Source organism: Abramis brama (assembly GCF_963993115.1).
Source record: "Abramis brama genome assembly, chromosome: 12".
Taxonomy (NCBI): domain Eukaryota; kingdom Metazoa; phylum Chordata; class Actinopteri; order Cypriniformes; family Leuciscidae; genus Abramis; species Abramis brama.
The window spans coordinates 11,809,684-11,830,138 of record NC_139974.1 but is presented as its reverse complement, the minus strand read 5'-3'; the positions used below and the strand labels follow the sequence as shown (position 1 = coordinate 11,830,138).

Sequence of the window (20,455 nt, the reverse complement as noted above, 5' to 3'; positions counted from 1 at the left end):
TATTATTATATAAATACATTTTTATCAGAATTTACTAGTACTTTATTACAGACATCACAAATCTCCTCACATCTTGTGCTTTTGATTCAACCATGAGAAATTCGTTTGGTCTTTATGACAAAGAATGTTCTTCACAGCCAAAAATTGAAGCTATAATCCATAGCGTCTGCAAATTTTGGGACCAGACACCCAAAATTGCAGATAACCAGTTGCATTGTGTCTGGTCTGGCACCCAGGGGACATCACCTCACCAGCTGGTGCCAGCAAAAACGGCCCAAAGAGGGTCTGTGTGTTATAGAGAATGAAATGCAACAAAAGCCCTTTCCCCTCCTGTCTGTATAAAGGATTAAGTAAAATAATCTATATTATCATATTTTATAATATTCTTTCACATCACTTTTGTGACGGTATTCTCACAACCTCAACAGCAAAGCATGCGTTTATCACTGCATTCGTCACTTTTAGGGAATGAATATCACGATTTCTCCACAGAATCAATAAATTCATAAAGGAAAAAAAAAGCAATTACTCAACTGCATACGTGGAGCCACAGCAGAGGTTTCCTCATGTTTAAAAATAATGGGCAAATGAGAAAAAAAAAAGGGCTTTGCATAAGAAATGGCCTTTTGTTTGCCTGACCTTTCCTCTTCTACTTTGCATTTTGGTTCAAAGCTCTCAGTCTCAGGGTTTAGAAAAAGCATACGACTAACTAACTGGACACGAGAAAGCCAAGTCAAAATGATTGCAAATATATTGATGATTGTGAATAAATATCGATTTGGCTTCCACATTCTAATGTGTGTTGTAAAAGGAGACAGCTGGTTTCGACTGTGTGTATAATATATCAAATCAATTTTTTATCAAATTAGTCATGTTTTGGGATATAGTATAGTGACTATAGATAATGCATAGCCTAAAGTGTAATTTCATGACTTCTATCAAAAGGAAAACACATTTAATAAAGGTAAAATAATAGTTTGGTAGAAAAATCTTAGCTGTCAGTATATTTTTTGACTAACCGTGTTATTCCCAGAGGTAAGCCCTTAAGTGGTTATAGCATTAGACCGCAGACGCCGCAAAGACGCTAATGCATTTTTAATTCTTATTGCCAGTAAATAAGCCAATGGAAATTACTTCACAAATGTGCACACTTCTGTAAGAACATATGCACTATTATGAAAGTGTTATTGAATTAAAAGTCAAGTCACCTTTATACAAGCTCTAATGGTGCAGTTCCACATTGTGTACTGAGGATGGCGGAAAAGTATCTTTCTTGAAATCCCATCCTATGATGTGGCTGAACACTTCTTGTAACACAAACCCATATTGAAGATTTTTTTTCTTCTTTTTCACTTTATATGCCCATTTTGCTTATTTATTAAAATATATCATAAATTTAAGTCATCAATATAATTATGTATTTAAAAAAATTATAATAATCTGGTTTCATTAAATGCAAATCTAAAAATATGGGACAATGTTCCTTACCCCAATACTTAATAGCAACAAACTTAATGAACATAAAATAGCTATACTTGACTGCATGTCTAAAAAACAATTATAAAAGTTTAATTATGTTTGTAGGACAAGGATATATGTTATAATTGTTAGGTCGTGGCAGGTTGTTACATTCATTTTTGGGGCAAGTTGTCACACATTTTTTTTCCCCCTTTTTGTTCCCTTTTACAACACAGGCTTAAAAGCTGTTTTAAACACAGATGTTTCAAATACAGAAGTTTACTTTGAATAGTTAGCTGTTTTTTTATCTCCTGGGTAAACAGTGGAAATGTCCAAAAACTATCCAATACTTATACAGTTTGTGTATGTGCCTACACATTAATTAACTTAAAAAAAAAAAAGAAAAAAAGTATCCTCCCTTTAAAAAAGGATGACAACTAGCACAGTCTCTCCTTATATATCGCTTTTTTTAATGTCAAGTGGATTTAAGTCAGTAAATAGTTTGGACAGTGCACATAAATGACATTTATAAAGTGATGCAATCTTGCAGTTTTAAAAATCATCCAGAGAAGCCTTGTGACTCCTGCAGTAGAATTTGGGCTGTTGTACTGCAGAATTTGATACTGCTATGACTCACGTGCCTTTTTGAGGCCTGAATAAACAGTGGGATGTGCCCACTGCTGTTTTCTACGGATATTCGTAGATTAAAAAAGAAGAACGTTGAAGAAAATGTATGCCTAATCATTATATCCTTTTTTTTTTACTCTACAAATGAATGTCAGTCAGTCGAAGCCTCGTCCCTGCATCCTTTGGAGTTTGTGGTACCCGGCGCTGCATCCATTTGGTAGCACCCATCAGCTGATGCTCTATCAAGGTCACCCGCGCAGAGCATCATGGGCGGTGGGTATCGGGTGCGCTTAGTCCCACCCCACGATCACAATTCGCATCCTAGCCTAAACCTTGCCGAATAAGGTATTCCCGCATCACGAGGCGCTATGACGGAACAGCTGTCACAAGACGTGATGCGGAATACGCGTCGTGGATAAATAAAGGGGCGTGGACGAGGTTTTACGTGCTCAACCGCCGGTGTTTCGTCAAAGAGAAACGTGCGGTTGGTCGTGTAACCTATTTGCTACGTGTGACGAATAAAAGAATGCATCATTGACAGTGCGCAATTTCACTTGACTTCCGTCAGTGCCAGTGGGTCACCGGGATACGTACACGCAAACGGGTGGTCACGACGCACGAGAAACACGGTAAGGCATCCTCAATTGATAATATACATTTAAATAGTATATTTAAATAGCATGTGAATTACCATAGTAGCATGATGCTGGTTATTGTCTTCTATGGTCCTATTTGGTTAATTGTAAATACAGCGTATTCCTTAAAAGGAAAATAGTAGCCTATGAAAACATGTATTTAATTGTAAAATAATACAATGTACAGCGGGATCAAAATTATGTATGATACATGTACGTGGGGCTGAAATGATTGATACAATTTGTCGTTTTTTAAAAATATATATTATGTCAAACAAAATAGATTTGCTGTGAATATTACGAAAATAATTATGTTACACTTGTAAAATGTTTAATGTTAAAAAACAGGGCTGAGGTTAAGAACATGACCAAACCCACTTATCCAAAAGTGGAGTCAGCAATGTGCAGGAGCACCTGTTGAACAACAGTGTAACTAGATAGAATTTTTTTTGATACCTTTTCATTTATTTATTTATTTTGCGTTTTTGCAAAAGGATAAAGGAAGGGGCTTGCGGAGTCATCACAAAAGGTTTGGGGGGAAGGGTCAAGAAAGGATATATTCTTTTCTTCTTTTACATGCAAGTAGGCTACATATTTTTACACAAACATTCCTTCCAAAACGGGTTTCAGAAATTCATTTTATCACAAATGTTTATAAGTTTGCTTAAAGATGTAACACAACAGTAGGTGAGCGCTTGTTGTAGTTTTATTCAGGATATAATATTGGCAAAAACATAACTGTCATTATGTATAGCCTATATTTTAATATCTAATAGGCCATATGTCTCTACAACGTTTGTGTTTTGTTTAAAACATGTAGGATACTTACTTAACTGTGCTAGGAGCGCTAAAAGATGTTGCGCGAGATGATGCGCAACATTGTCTAAAAAGTCGTTGTATAATTCTCACACTGCTTGAAGGACGCAAATTTACAAAAGTTGTACTATTTTTGCGTTTTTTTAAAGGCAAAATAGTAACGAACAGCATCGCATTTCGGGTATAAGGAGATTGTGTGCCAAACCTCACGTCCACGCGGAATTCATCAATCTTGGACGTTTCCACTCTGGCACGATGGAGGGGGAGAAGGTTAGTCCTGCGATAGTACAATGATCTGTTCCTACAACTCTGCGTGTATTCAAACATGACATTAATGCATTTTACTTGTATATAATGGTATACAAACACAACATAATGCGAGTCATATACTGTAGCATCCGAGGAATCAATGCAATGACTGTGATGAATGTGCCAACCATATGCTTTTGCATGACTTTGATGAACTATTTTAGCTAAATGCGAATAGCTCATGTGATCTTTGTTTCAGCATTGAATGTATGTCAAAAGTTAATCAATATGATCAATCAACAGTGTCATGCTTAATCCCAGTATGTTGCCAGTGTTGTGCTGTTTGCTGTGTGGTCTCATTGAAAAGTATGTTAATGCAGCTGTCACCCTCAGGATGTTGCTATGACAATGAGGGAGCGGCAGAGATGCTAAGACCTATTGATTGAGATAGAAATGTTTGGGAGAGACCAAGAGAGAGAGGCAGAGTGGGTGATGAAGTTGTTTAAATTGGATGTTTATTTAAATCCTCTCAATGCTCACAACATCAGCAGATTAAATCATTTTGGAGTATAAGAGGTTGTGAGCAGATTAGATGTTTTTTATACGCAGCTGTCTACAGATGTTACGACTTTCCTGTCAAGGTTGTCTTGTAACATTACCTTTCTCTCTTTAAAGGGACTGTTCACCAAAAAAATTAAATAAATAAAAATTAATTAAAAGAATTAAAATAAGTCATCATTTAATTACCCTCATGCCGTTCCAAATCCGTAAGACTTTCATTCATCTTTGGAAAACAAATGAAGATCTTTTTGATGAAATCTGACACCTTTCTGTCCCTCCATTAACAGTCTATGCAACTACCACTTTGACGCTCCAAAAAATTCACAAAGAGATCGTAAAACTAATCCATATGAATTGAGCGGTTTCCACATTTTCTGAAGAGACTCGATCATTTGATATGATGAACAGATTGAATTTAGGCTTTTATTCATATAGACGTTGATCAGCGAACATAAAGAGAAGCTCAACCGAACCTGCGTAACACACAAGATCAAACCTCATTGGTTCTTGCGGAAGCTCAAACGTGCTCCGTAACATACGAGAATGAACCTCATTGGCTACGTTTACATACAACCAAATAATCAGTAAGTAATCGGATTGACGGCTCAATCGGACTGAAAAGCCTTCATGTAAACACCTTAACCGATCCGATTGAGCTCGCTCTGAATGAAATTTCGATTTGATTGAAAGAGGTGGTTTATTCTTTTTTCTAATCCGATCGAGAAAACATGTAAACACTTGATCGGATTGAAAACCTGCACATATGCAGTGACGTTGAAATAGCTTTAATGATGTATGACGCGCGGAACAAGCTGTTGTTCCTGTTGAATAAAGTGGCATATTAATGAGTCAATCTAAAATTCTCCTTTCACTCCTTTCGGATTCTCATCCACAGACGACTGGTTTAGGGCGCGGGGAGGGGCCTTTTTACTGCGTGATAAATATAAGCAGCACGCTGAGCACAGCACAATGGTTCATATGTTAATTTATTCCAAATTATGACCAGAAATGGATAAATATTAAGTCTGCTGTTTAAAACAAATAAAGAATCAATGTAGGAAAATAGTTAGTATGTGCAAACAGCGGGAAACTCTGTATTCGCGCAGTGTGCGCATGTCAAAAAATAGGCTATATTCCGACTTGAAGCTTGTGACATATAAACACGCACATCAAATTGATCACATGTTTAGTGTACATGTAAACACTACGTTCAGATTCATCAATTGGAAATTCAGTCCGATTGAAACAAAAGTTGTGCATATAAATGTAGCCATTGGTTTCTTGCGGAAGCTCGAACGTGCTGCGTAACACACGAGAATGAACCTCACTGGTTCTCGCACATCAAATGAACATGCTTGAGCTTCCGTTTACCACAACTGATGTGTTAGTTGATGAATGTTTATATGTGAATAAAAGCCCAAATTCAACCTGTTCCTCATATAAAGCAATTGTGTCTCTTTAGAAAATTTGGACTAAACCGCTCAATTCATATGGATTAGATTTACGATCTCTATGAATTTTTTGAAGCGTCAAAGTGGTAGTTGCGTAGCTGTCAATGGAGGGACAGAAAGTTCTCAGATTTCATCACAAAGATCTTCATCTGTGTTCTGAAGATGACCAAAAGTCTTACGGGTTTGGAACGACGTGAGGGTGAGTAATTAATGACAGAAATAAAAAATTTGGGTGAACTAACCTTTTAATACATTTCCAAATTGAGCATTTGACTCAGAATGCATTTGTCAGATGACATTTGTTTTGAAACGTATTTCACTGAGTCATCGTGACTTGAGAGTATTTTTATGAGTGCGGAAGAGAGGGAGAGCGAGTTATAGGAATAATAGGATCCGATTAAAGGGAAATGATGCTATTGATCTACAATTTCAATCTAATTTCTTTCAGACAATTGCATCTAGCTGGTATTGCTTAGATAAGGTCAAATACTGTGCAAGAAAAGCCCTGCAACAAAGCATCGACCTGCAGCCTTATATCCTTGGTCCACCATTGTATTTATACAGTTTATGGTAAATACTATGAACCCCTTTTGATGTAGTCCAATTTCTGTTGGATTAAGGTCATCTGTGTCGAATGTCTGACATCTCAGCATCACACAGCCCTTCAAAATTCACAGTGTCAGCACTGCTGCCCTAGAAACCTGGATTGTGTATTCGCAGTGTTGTCTTACAGCTGAAGGCAGGGCGTTTTAGGACATGGCTGATTTGTGATGATTAAGATGAGCTCTTTATTATGTTGTTTGCTGCTGCCTTGTCTACGTCCCATTATTTACTACATCAGTTGAAGCGGTTTCTCTTAGAAGAAATCAGTCAAGCAAATGTTAATGAAAGAATTTGGTTAATAGCCAGTAAACTAGGACTTTAAAGCAACACATAATGCAAGAAAAAGCAAGATTAAAATGACGTCTTATAATGTTGTTAAAACGTTTTATAAATGTATGCATAATTTTGTGTTTTTATATACATCATTTTGTGTGTTTTTGTAAGATATTTGTGTGATTGGTGTCAATCAGTTGGTGGTCAAAATAAAAAAAGGAAAAATAAAAAAATAGTCAAACTAAAATGGTGATCAACTAGCCTGACTGTCCTCTCTTGTTTTACAGAAGCAGGTAACATGCTACCTCCTGTTTTCTTTGTCAACGGCTGTAATTGGCTCCCTGCAGTTTGGCTACAACACAGGAGTCATCAATGCACCAGAACAGGTTAGTGAGTGTGTGTATGTGTGTGTATAGTACCTATCAAATGTTCAAACACACCTACACAATCGTTTTAAAGTTTGGGGTCAGTAAGATTTCTTTTTTTAAATAAATGAATACTAATATTCAGCAAGGGTGCTTTCAATTGATCAAAAGTGACAGTAAATACATTTACAATGTTACAAAAGAGTTCAAATATATGCTGTTTCTATTTACCAAAGAATCCTGGAAAAATGTATCCCAGCTTCCACAAACATATTAAGCAGCACAACTGTTTTTAACATTGATAATAAAATATAAATGTTTCTTGATCACCAAATCGACATTCGATATTAGAATGATTTCTGGAGGATCATGTGACACTGAAGACTGGAGTAATGAAGCTGAAAATTCAGCTTTACCATCACAGGAAAAAATTACATTTTAAAGTATATTCAATTAGAAATCGGTTTTTAAATTGTAATATTTCACAGCATTAGCATTTGTACTGTATTTTTGATCAAATAAATGCAGCTTGGGTGAGCAAAAGAGATAAAAGTGTTTCTTTTAAACACATAAAAATTCTTACCAACCCTTAAAGCCGCGGTCACACTAGACTTTGAGCACACAAAATTCTACGGACACTGTAACGGTCATGATATGACATCACACTCTGCTGCGTCTTTTTATGAACATGAATTCAACATAAATAGTAAGACATTCAAAATGTAATAATATACAATCTACTCGATTTTACTGAAAACATATGCGTTCTTTTAATTCAACCAAGATGTCACGCCGTGACGTATAGATCTTTTACTGGTCACACGAATTCTGCTAATTCGACAGGTTAGAGTTCACCGAACTTGAACTTTGGATTGCAGTGAAACTTTTCGCATTAACTTGCGTTTCCAGTCTGATGCAAACGTTTTAATGGAAGTCAAAGGAACAAAATGTGTAGTATGAACCCCCCTTTTAAACAGTAGTGTACTTATTCATCATTCATATTATTTTCTTTGGAGTATTAATAAATATGAAACGTATAAAATGAGAATTATGCATTGACCATTTTAAATTGGAACCTTTTAACCTCTTAGAAATTGCGGGAGTTCTTCAACGCCACATGGATGGAGCGTTACGGGGAGCCCATCAAACCGGGCATGTGCACCATTGTGTGGAGTTTTGCTGTGGCCATCTTTAGCGTGGGTGGAATGATGGGATCATTCAGTGTCGGTGTCATAGCCAACAAATTTGGAAGGTAAGTGGAAATTCATCTATAATGCTTGATATGGCAAATGTTGACCAATTTAAATTTGGCGGAAACCTGTATCTTTTGTGGAAGTCCTGTGCTCTGAAGTCCTGTGCTCGGTTTTAAATCTAAAGAAAGAAATTTAAACCTTGTGACTTCTTCCGTGTCAATACTCATATAGATTTACAATCTCTGGTAAAGACACATTGAGGTCAGAGCCATGGCTTAGTGCTTAACACATTTTTTCTAGTACACTGCACCATGACGCTAATGCTGGCATTGTGGATTTGAACCTGGCTTTTGACATTTCCCAGTCAACATTATCTCCATCATTTGTCTTCTCTGTTTTATTTGAATCAATACATGTAGCAAAAATGTAGCAAATATATACAGAGAAGTTAAGTGTAACCATTTGTGTTGTTATGCTGGGAATCCTGAGCCAGATAATACATCAGAGTAGGGGTGTCGCAATATACCGGTGTTGACGATAATCGTGATATTCAAAGCGTGAAATATCGACATCGTGTTAATTTAGAGTGTGACAATATACCGGTATTGGCGATAACCACAATGTTTAAAATGAATAGGACTCTTATGATAACATGACACGTAAATACTACAGCGCCAGTACCTGGTTGACCTCTCAGATGTCAGTATTGCACCCGTGGACACCTATCAAATAAGAAGACGACGCAGCGCTCGTCCGCGCGCGCAGCTATAGTGAAACACTCTGTCCACACCCGAACAAAGTAAGCTCGCTAGTATTAAGAACAGAGTTCTTCGACTTCAAAGAAAACAGCACCTTAAAGGTGGTCGCACACCGGACGAGAAGCGCAGCGCCACGTCTTTAAAATTAAAACACATTCTGTATGAGTGTAGCCTACACACACACAGAGCGTCATTTACATCGTTTTATATTAAATTTACATTATATTTGTCTCAAATCATCGATTTCACCCTGTGCTGCAATATACATTTAATTTTACATTAATTTACAGAAATCAGCTGCTTGAATGAAAATTGCTGATGTTTATCGGATTTACAGGTGATTTTTCTCAATGCATTCAGTTAACGGATGCTCTGAGGTAAAGTGTTCAGATCACAGACTCAGCAACTATTGTATTTAATTGTACAGTATAATCATAACATAGTACAGACATTATCTCAATTCCATAATGTCCTTAAACATAATGATATTGCAGGCCATAAACTGAGAAAGTGCGCGTCGAGTGTGCGATACCTCGAGTTGTCATGGACGCGACGCGCCTATTATTTTACTAGTCATGGAATGGGAAACGTGACATTAACAGGGGGTTTCTGTGTTCATATATTTAATAAAGGGTGATTATTAAAATTAAGAACCCTGTTTTCTTTACTCATCTTATTTTTGTATTTGTATTTGCACTTGATTTTTTTAAATTCAAATCTGCTATCTGCATGACTTTATTGGCGCTGGTGCAACAATAGGTTTAAGAGCTTTTCAGTTCTTCAGGAAACCTTCAGACAGTGTTTTGCTTCAGTTTGAAACCAGATAAACTTCACATGCTTGTCTTCCTTCACAAAAATTTGCCATAGATTGAGTACGCAAGAAGTAAAAATGCATGTGCCTTGTGTTTATCAGTATCCCTATGTTTGTTAGATAAAAAAGAAAAACTATATAAACAAAGTAAAAATGTATTTTTGAAAAAAAAAAAAAGAAATTCTATAGATATTGCGATATATCGATATCGTGAATTCTTTTGGCCACAATAACCGTGGTGTGAAAAATCTAACATCGTGACAGCCCTACATCAGAGTATGTCAGAGTTACTCACAATGGTGCTGGTACTCAATGGTACTCAAACTGGAGAGTAAATGCTTTATAAATAATAAAGCAGTTTAATGAAATGAGGTCACTCAGAGTAGAAGAATTGACCTCTGTCTTCCTGTCTGCTTATACGCTGTCCACATTGTCAGAACATTCACATTCAAGGCAAGCATTCATGTGTGCTCAGTGGCCATTGTTCTTTTTCTGCTTTCTTTCTGTGGCCTCCTCTGTCACCCTCCCTGGTTTTTTAAGTTTGACGTTCATACGTCCAAAAGTTGGGGGTTCTAAGTAATATTTCAAATAAATGCTGTTCTTTTGAACTTTCTATTAATCAAAAAGTCATGTCAAAAGTTGTCACTTTCTAAAAAAATATTAAACATTGAAAATAATAAAATTCTATTATATATAAACTATATATTAATTAAAATAACATATATTATTATATCAATATAAGAATTACTATTACTTATACTGTATGTTAGTATAAGTATTATGTTAGTAAATTATGTTAGAATATTATTACTATATTATTATATATATGTTACATGTTACAATTAATATTAAGACTTCTATTTCAAATAAATGCTGTTCTTTTGAAATATTCATCAAATAATCTTGAAAAAATGGTTTCATTGTTTCCACAAAAAATATGAAGCAGCTGTTTTCAAAACTGAAAATATGAAATGTTTCCTGAGCATCAAATGATCATATTAGAATGATTTCTGTAGGATCATGTAACACTGAACACTGGAATAATGGCTGCTGAAAATTCAGCTTTACCATCACAGGAATAAATAGAAAGATTAGATTTCTATGGTAAGTCACCAAACCTCCATTATATTGTCCCCCAGCACTGGTGCGTCTCCGTGGTTATGAGGATGTTGGGAAGGACATGCAGAAGATGAAGGAAGAGAGTGCGAAGATGGCCATGGAGAAGAATTAGTATAAGTATTATGTTAGTAAATTATGTTAGAATATTATTACTATATTATTATATATATGTTACATGGTGGTTGCAGCAGAGATGAAACAGGATCTAAGTGCAGCAGCTTTATTCAAAAACAAACTCAAACTTCACAAAATAATTCCCAGAACAACTAACTCAACGCAACGTAGAACTGACAAAGAACTGAAAGAAACACAAGGCTTAAATAGACAGAAAACAGAGGAACTAATGAGACTAATAAACGGGACACACCTGAACTGAAACTCAAATCAAAACAGTAACCATGGAAACAAACAGGCAGGGGGCGGGGAAAAACCGATTAACCAAACACAGACAAGAACAGAAATCAAAACAAACTGACATCATGAAAATATATATATATATATTTCATTAGAGTTTGGTCTGCTACAGTTTGACATGTTTTATTCTGTCATTTTGCACATTTTTGTCAACTAAAAGTATTTAATTTTAGTCAGAGCAAAATGTAATATAATGAATGAATATGACACAATGAATATTGACAAAATCTAAAGGGCATATTCCTCCAAAGACAAAGATTATGACCAAAAAAAGGGTGCATGTCCTCTCTTTCTTGCTGTCATTTTTCTCATTTCCTCTATTTGCTGTTGAATTAGTGTTTCTAATTCAATTGAACTCCCTCCCTGTCTGCCTGTTTCTCTCTACAGACGCAAGTCGATGTTCCTCGTGAATATCTTGGCTCTGATTGGTGGGAGTCTCATGGGACTGTGTACTCTCTGCTACTCCTATGAGATGGTCATTGCCGGTCGGCTGGTTATTGGGCTGTTCTGTGGCCTCTTTACTGGTCTCACTCCAATGTATGTTGGGGAAGTGTCGCCCACTCCCCTCCGTGGGGCCTTCGGGACCCTGCACCAGCTTGGTGTTGTGGTGGGCATCTTAATTGCACAGGTAAAGCATTCTATGTCAGCAATTTAATTTGTTGCTAAATTACATATTAGTAAGAGACTGGAAAAAAGTTTTTTGATTTTGTGCGTCATGACCAGATGGTTTATAAGAAAGAAAAAAAAAGTATAAATTATTTCAAGAGCCTTGTGGCCTCATTATACATTATGTTTGTGCCACACCAAAGCCTTGAGGAAATATTCTGTCTAATTAGCAATGCTTTTACATTATAGTAACCTTCTAGTTGAATCTGCCAATTCATATTTCAGTTTGCGAGCCTAATTTATGCTATCATAACTTAATCAGTTTTAATGTAATGCTTGTAAATGTTTCAACTTTTTGTATTGTGTCCTTTTCATCTAGGTCTTTGGTCTGGAGAGTCTGCTGGGTTCACAAAAGCTTTGGCCTTTACTTCTGTCTCTAACCGTGCTACCAGCCATTCTGCAGTGTATACTGCTGCCGTTCTGTCCAGAGAGCCCTCGCTACCTGCTCATTAACCTCAACGAGGAAGAAAAGGCCCGCAAAGGTACGAGAGAGATCACAAATGATCTCCACTGAGCTGCAGCCATAATTATTTGAAAAACACCCCACATGTGCACAATTTTATCAGCACTAAATATCTCAGCAAACGAGATATTACTCAGTGGAAGTAATCGATAGAGCTTAAAATATTTTTTAAACTGCATTCATTTCTTTGGGAGTAGTATTGTGCCAAATGCACTTAACCTTATGTTCCCACTCAATGCTAATTATGTGCTGGTGACAAAATGAACTAAAACATCTGCTTAAACAGAAGCCCTTTATTAAATAACATATACAGCTCATCATTGACTGGAGCAGGATGGGAAAAAAACTAAGTTATAGTCACATTTACTACATGATTCATTTTACACCAGATGAATGACTAATAGATGCCAGCTACTGTTTCACAGCTTTTGGAAATTCTGTTTGGCAACCAATGGCAAATGGAGAGTCTTCAGGAACCCTGTATGAAAACAATCACTGTCTTTGCAAATATGTTTTGTTATGCTAGGTGGCACAGAAATGACACACTATATATTTAAGCCATTTTTGTTTTTACCTACATTATTAATACAACATGTTTTACTAATATAAAAAAAAATAAAAATTTTCATTATGTTGCACAAACGTTGTTATGACTTCCCATTATGACTTATCATTTCCCCAACATTGTAAAAACATTACCACGTCCCACCTACCATTTTCTAGGACATTCAGTAATGTGTTTACCAAAAAACATTTAAGATGCAGACTATTAGAGAATAACTCATTCACTTTTCTGAATTCAAAATTCATGTTAGAAGAACTGGCATTGCAATGTTTTGTTTTGTTTTGTTTTGTTTTGGCAGTAGATACTGACCTTACTTTTTCATAAACTTTATTGATATAATTTGTTGTGAATCTAATGTTCTCACCTCATATTGTTATGAATTAATTAATGAGTAATAATAGAACCAGTGCCATTGCCATTTATGATGTTGTTCAGGTATACGAATAAATTAGAATTACCCATAATACTTAGTGGGAGAGTGTTTTCAATGTGTGTGCACTGCATCCCTGCAAAATACTGCACACAACTTCAGTAAACAGTTTGTTTTATTTTAATGAAAGTCATCAGTGGTCATTATTGCTTGCTAAGACGAAAAGACACAACACCTATTTTAGCGGACTCACTAAACTAGCCTGGTAACAAGTGTTTTCTGACAGTAAAAAAATAAGATACAGAAACAATCCCTACTTTGGTATTGTGATTTACTGTTCCTCATAGAGGAATCAAAAGCTTGAGCCCTTAAGAGTCCCTGATTTTGACAAGAGTCCAACAGCAGTTTTTGGCATCTTCTTTGACATTGATGATGTAATGGTTGCCTTTTCCCCTATAAATCATCAAAAAATACACACATATGATTCACTTTTAAAATGTCAATAACAGGTTAGGATAATATATTTGTTTTTTTCCTTGTGTATACCATACTATGCATCATAATGTATAATTTATCCAGCATGGAAACATTTAGAATGTTTAGAATTAATATTAAGACTTCTATTTCAAATAAATGCTGTTCTTTTGAAATATTCATCAAATAATCTTGAAAAGATGGTTTCATTGTTTCCACAAAAAATATGAAGCAGCTGTTTTCAAAACTGAAAATATGAAATGTTTCCTGAGCATCAAATGATCATATTAGAATGATTTCTGTAGGATCATGTAACACTGAACACTGGAATAATGGCTGCTGAAAATTCAGCTTTACCATCACAGGAATAAATAGAAAGATTAGATTTCTATGGTAAGTCACCAAACCTCCATTATATTGTCCCCCAGCACTGGTGCGTCTCCGTGGTTATGAGGATGTTGGGAAGGACATGCAGGAGATGAAGGAAGAGAGTGCGAAGATGGCCATGGAGAAGAAGGTGACCATCCCAGAGCTCTTCCGCACTGCTGCTTACCGCCAGCCTCTGCTCATCGCTGTCATGCTGCATCTGTCCCAGCAGCTCTCTGGCATCAATGCTGTGAGTGACATCATTTACTTAATTGCATTTGCATACTACCTACTATTTTGAATGTAAAACAATGTACAGAATTTCCCAAAATGGAATGTGCTGGAATTTACATTATATTTCGAGTGTGACAAGTGATCTGGGATATCAACCATGATTTTTAACATCCACTTTAAAAATCATTATTTGATTGGACTGCCAAATGTCAAGTCAAGCAACCTTTATAGCGCTTTTTAAAATACAGATCAAAGCAGCTTTACAGTGATAACAGAAAAATTATGCATTTCGGCTGTTGTTCAGCTGAAGTCAGTTCAGTGTAGATTCAGTTCTGTTGTAAACATCATCATTATTAAATAAGTTCATTTCATCTATAAAGCTCAGTTCAGTTCTCATACAACAGCGTCAGTACAGTCAGATCAATAGTATTTTTTGAATATTAAGCTTCCCCAACTAATCAAGCCAGAATGAATGACAGAATGGAGGAAAAAAAAAACTTGGGAGAAACCAGTGTTACGACCGTCTAGGGGTCTGTGTCGTAACTAAAAAAGATTGAAAGGAGTCTCACTACCAGAGAGATTAGGAAAACGTATTTACTTTTATTTACGGGCAAAAGGAAACAAATTCCAACTTCAGAGGATGACAAGGCCAAAATAACAAACAAAATCCCCTTCGTGTTAGATTAACTAAATTCCTAAACCAAAAGAAAAGAAAATGAAATACACAATCCTTCCCTAACTCCCTAAATAAAAAACAGAGTGCAAAATATGTACATCAAAAGAAATGGCGTCAAACCTCCTACAGCCCTTAATACGTTTGCAGTACAAATCACCCAATATTTACATAAGGTAATTTAAACAATACAAATTCATATCAATAGCAAGACATAGCATTAGACGAACTCTTTCTCTCTGGCAAGATACTCAATCCTACGAAGAGCGAATTAAAAGGCAGCGACGCAAGCACGCGGTGGCACAAAGGGCATCTGGAAGGTGTCTGGGGTGGTCCTTTTATCCTGGTTGGTTGTGGAGACGAACCAATCGCCGCGTCCGGTGAATTATCTGGAGGAACACCCATCTGAAAAGCAAGCAAATACCCAGAAGGAACACCAGAGGGCAGAATAACACACAAACTCCTAACACCAGGCTCAGTCAGGAGGGTGGGGGGGGTCAGTTCTCCTCTGGCCAACGAACGAACATGGTGTGATTATGATTCAGGCTGCATCTCAACAAGTCAGAATTCAGATTGGGATCAGTAGCATTCAAATATTTATCCAGTTCCTATCACTTGAAGACTGATTCATCACGCTGGTATGGGGCCAAAGCTGGCCATAGGGTCTGTGAGGGGGACCTGTCTGGTTCTTGTGGTCTTTGCTGAGGATCTGTGCTGATGGCTGTCATGTCGATGAGGCCTTCACTAGGGATTGAATATTAGAAATTGATAATATGTTATGTGTATGCCAGGTTAAAGAGATGTGTTTTTAGTCTATATTTAAACTGACACAGTGTGTCTGCTTCCCGAACAAGGCCAGGAAGACTATTCCAGCATATGGGTGCTAATTCTGCTAAATAGGAAAAAGATCTACCACCTGCAGTTGATTTTGTTATTCTTTGTATATTATCAACTGGCCAGAATTTTGAGATCGCAATAGACATGAAGGACTATAATGTGTTAAGAGCTCACTCAAGTACTGAGGAGCTAAACCATTTAGTTCTTTGTAAGTAATTAGCAAGATTTTAAAATGCATGCAATGTTTAATAGGGAGCCAATGCAATGTTGACAGATCCGGGCTAATATGGTCATACTTCCTGGTTCTAGTGAGAACTCAAGCTGCTGCGTTTTGGACCAGCTGGAGTTTGTTTATTAAGCGTGCAGGGCAACCACCCAGTAGAGCATTACAATAATCTAGCCTTGAGGTCATGAACGCATAAACTAACTTTTCTGCATTTGGCATTGAGAGCATGTGTCGTAATATTAATGCATATAATACATATTTTTAAGATAGAAAAATGTGGCTTTCAAATGAAAGATATGTTTTGAATGTGTTTAATATGCAATTGCGTTCTCATTTTACTGTCACTTTTCATTCTTTAGTTAACCATTTTGCCTTTTCTTCCTGTTTCTCCAAGGTTTTTTATTACTCAACTGGTATTTTTGAATCAGCCGGAGTGACTCAGCCCATTTACGCCACCATAGGAGCCGGAGTAGTTAACACCATCTTTACTGTAGTATCTGTAAGTATTTAATAATTTAACTTTAGGAGAAATCTATGTGTACTGTAACTGTGATGTGTTTGAGATAATACTTCCATTTTATTCTATTAATAGCTATTCTTGGTTGAGAGAGCGGGACGGAGAACTTTGCACCTTATTGGTTTGGGTGGGATGGCCATCAGCGCCTTGGCCATGACAATCGCTCTCTTATTGGTGGGTCCTTTTGTCTGTTTTCATTTTGCTACAGATTCAAAACAGGCCCTGTTAATATCTGGCCATCATGGGAATGTTAATGTCATACCTATGTTTTCTTACCTTTGTCCCTGAGCAGAAGGACATTGAGTCTCTAAGCTACCTCAGCATTGCTGCAGTCTTTTGCTTTGTGGCCATGTTCGAGATGGGCCCTGGACCCATTCCCTGGTTCATAGTGGCTGAACTGTTCTCCCAGGGGCCACGTCCTGCTGCTATGGCCGTTGCAGGATGCTCCAACTGGACAGCCAACTTCCTTGTGGGAGTCAGCTTCCCTAAATTGGAGGTGAGCTTAATTTAGACATTTAAAGGTGCAGTAAGCGATTTCTGGTAAACACTGTTAATATGAAATCACCAAAACAAACACGTCCCTACTCAAAAGGATTTTTAGGATTTTTCCTGATTGGCTACAAGTGTGTTTTGGAGCTTGGTACGATCCACTTTTTTTAAACAGCGTCTTTCAAAAATCGCTTACTTCACCATTAGAATCAATTGCTATTACTTAAATTTTTTACAATACTATGAATACTATAGTAAAACTATGAATAATTTTGTATGGAAATCCAACTTTCAAATTAAACATTCAATTATTTGAACTTGAATTTAAAATAACTTGAATCTAACCCATTATAATAAGGTTTTGAAATAATTTTCCTATTATAATACATTTTTATCACATGACTACTGGGTTATTGTAATCTTATTTTGTGTTAAAATGTGTGCACAATATCAGAATTAACTTTTCTTCTCATTGCTTGTGAATTACAGGAGCTGTGCGGGCCATACGTCTTCATTATATTCATGATCCTCCTCATCTTCTTCTTCATCTTCACGTACTTCAAAGTTCCAGAGACCAAAGGGCGAACTTTCGATGAGATCGCCTGTGGTTTTAGTGGGTCTCCGCCTCCGGCTGCCACCTCTGTGGAGGAGCAAGGCAGAGTCGTCGCACTTCCCGCCTCTCCGGTCAAAGAGAAAGTCCCGTTGGTGAAAGCTTCCAAATCTTCCACAGAAAAGGGGTCCAGCTCAAATGATGCCGCAAAGGTGGAAGAAAAACGTAGCTCAGTTACCCAACCACTGGTAGATTCTAGTAAAGAGGAGAAAAATAATTCCGCCATCTAAAAAATGGTGTAACTATATAGCTAAATATGATTAAAGCCATGACATGCATCACTGAAGATAGAAATATAATATTAGAGGTTATTTACTGGAAAGAGATTATTTAGGGTAAACAGATTAAGAACAGAACCACAGTGGAATGTCACAGATCACCTAGCTAGATTTTGAAAGGATATGAGAGTTCATAGCACATGAGCTTATATTATTGTGTAGTTTGACAATTGATGGTTTGGTGCAATATTGATTAGTTTTAAGGGTTTTATCCTTTTATTGCTTATTTATTCCTGTTTGTGAGTTTTTAGTGCAGTTTTAATGTGAATTATCAAATATGACAGTTTGCTATATCAAATCGAACTGAAAAAGGGAATTTTTACATAATTCACTCACCATTTTCAACTGTCAAACCTCAATTTCTTGCTTTTAGAATGATAGTTGGTGATCATCATAATCTAAAGGTTTTTGCACTGACGATGTTAATTTTGTATAATATATAATGTATATACAGATATATACGTTTTCATTACTTTCATTCAATCACTACTACCATTTATCCAAAACACTTAAAACATCTATTTAATTAGAAGATTAATTAAAATATTTATATTTATAGGAAGTGCTTAGCTAATAAAGCTTATGCCAAGAATAAAATCGCTAGTTTACTGCCAAAAATAATACATTTAAAGAAAAAAACTCTTCAGATAAAGAAGTCACTCATTCATCTAAAATCACAGTAATGGTTGCATTGTAGAGGACGCAAAAGAACTGACCAGTGTTCAATAAATTGTACTGTCTATACTGTATACGGCATCAATAACCAGACATGTCCACATTTCAGATATCTACGATAAAGATTTTTAGCAAATGATGCGATCAGGGAGGAAGTTTACTAGATTATGACCATTAATGCTATTGAATTTCCTGTGTTTTAGTGTACCAGCGTTACATATGTGCTGCACTGACTCACTTTGAGGTTTGACAGAGTAGTGAGAGAAGTCTCACTTGTTTTAAATAAATGTCTGACTGTAGTCATGCACTTTCCGACACTTTGTTTGATTCCCTTTCGAAGAGAACATACACAGTATTTATTTATACATTTATTTTTTACTTTGTCAATAATTTCTATCATGTAAGTCAAACTGATAGATGCTTTATGCTGCCATCGCTTATGTGTTGCTTTTTTTGTCTAGATATTCAATGTGAAAGTATTTATTAATAAGCACCTTTATTGGCCAGGGGTAATATGAAGAACTGCTTTTTCCCGTTTCCGTGTCTTGTGATCACGTATGTGTTGCACAGAGAGAAAAAAAAAAAAAAGTGTAAGACAGACAACATTCCTCTGGCAGTAGTGCACTGCGGTTGTTATTCTAGTGGTCCAGAGCAGCTTTACATTGATCCAGCCCTCTTCTAACACTAATACAACCATCATAATAACTGTTAATGCCTTTCACATACTGTACCTTTACTGTGCATAATGTACACAACACATAGTTGCTTACTGTACAGAGTTAGAAGAGCATCACCCTGTAAATACCTAAGTTAATGTTTCTGTGTTGAATGGTAATTGATGTAATTGCAAGTCAAAGAGTGTCTGCTAAACAGAAAGGTTGATGTTTTGACATTTGTATATTTTATGGTGGCTTTTCCTGAATGTGTATCAAAATTATGAGTGGTACTGTGTACAGTTGTTGTATTATTTTGTGAATAAATAGTCTAAATTACTTTGTTCGCCTAAATGTTCCTAAATGCAGTTAATAGGATACATCAAATTTACCAATGTGCAGACTTATGTGCATAAAACAGATGCACATAATCAGTATTTATATTTCTTTCGGACTGTATCTTCGGATAAATTGTCCGAAGGTTCACGGACCCCTTTCAAATCAGGTTACAAGGGAAAAAGTGGATAATATCCAAATTAGGCAGGGTCATTTGCATCCGTTTGCATCAGTCCGCGTAAATAGACTAACCAATCATAATCAAAGGTGACCTTTGAAGCCAATCGGATCACTCTAATAATGCGTCATCAAGCTTGCTCCTGGGGCACGTTCAAGTTCAAAACGGTGCGCAACGTTTTGCTACGGTTTCCGGGTTGAACGTCATGTTTCCTGGAAACGGCGTGCACCGGTGTGCAACGGGGTTTGAGATACGTTTTCTCTTGTTTGGTGGGTGTGTCAGAACTGCAGTCCAATCAGCAGCAACATGTATATAAAGCACACGGTATTAAAGTGAACTCGCACAATGGGTTCAAGGAAAGTAATTTACGAATGTCTTCGATGCAGCTCGGTATACACAACAACTGAGGATATTAGAAGACATGTTTGTTTTGTTGTAAAAATATAGGTTATCAACATAATGATGTAGTTCACAAAGAACACAAAGAATGGCCTTCTCAGCTGCCATAGTTG

General features: G+C 36.5%; 1 protein-coding gene across 1 annotated transcript; it reads left to right on the top strand.

The window, feature by feature from the left end:
- Positions 1-2,357: 2,357 nt before the first annotated feature.
- Positions 2,358-19,768, top strand: slc2a3a (solute carrier family 2 member 3a). Its single transcript, XM_084131224.1, has 11 exons — positions 2,358-2,714; positions 3,686-3,806; positions 6,961-7,059; positions 8,130-8,290; positions 11,721-11,961; positions 12,319-12,481; positions 14,300-14,487; positions 16,602-16,706; positions 16,800-16,898; positions 17,017-17,220; positions 17,703-19,768. The coding sequence occupies exons 2-11, from the start codon at positions 3,792-3,794 to the stop codon at positions 18,051-18,053; spliced, it is 1,626 nt and encodes a 541-aa protein (XP_083987350.1). The 5' UTR covers positions 2,358-2,714; positions 3,686-3,791; the 3' UTR covers positions 18,054-19,768.
- Positions 19,769-20,455: the final 687 nt, after the last annotated feature.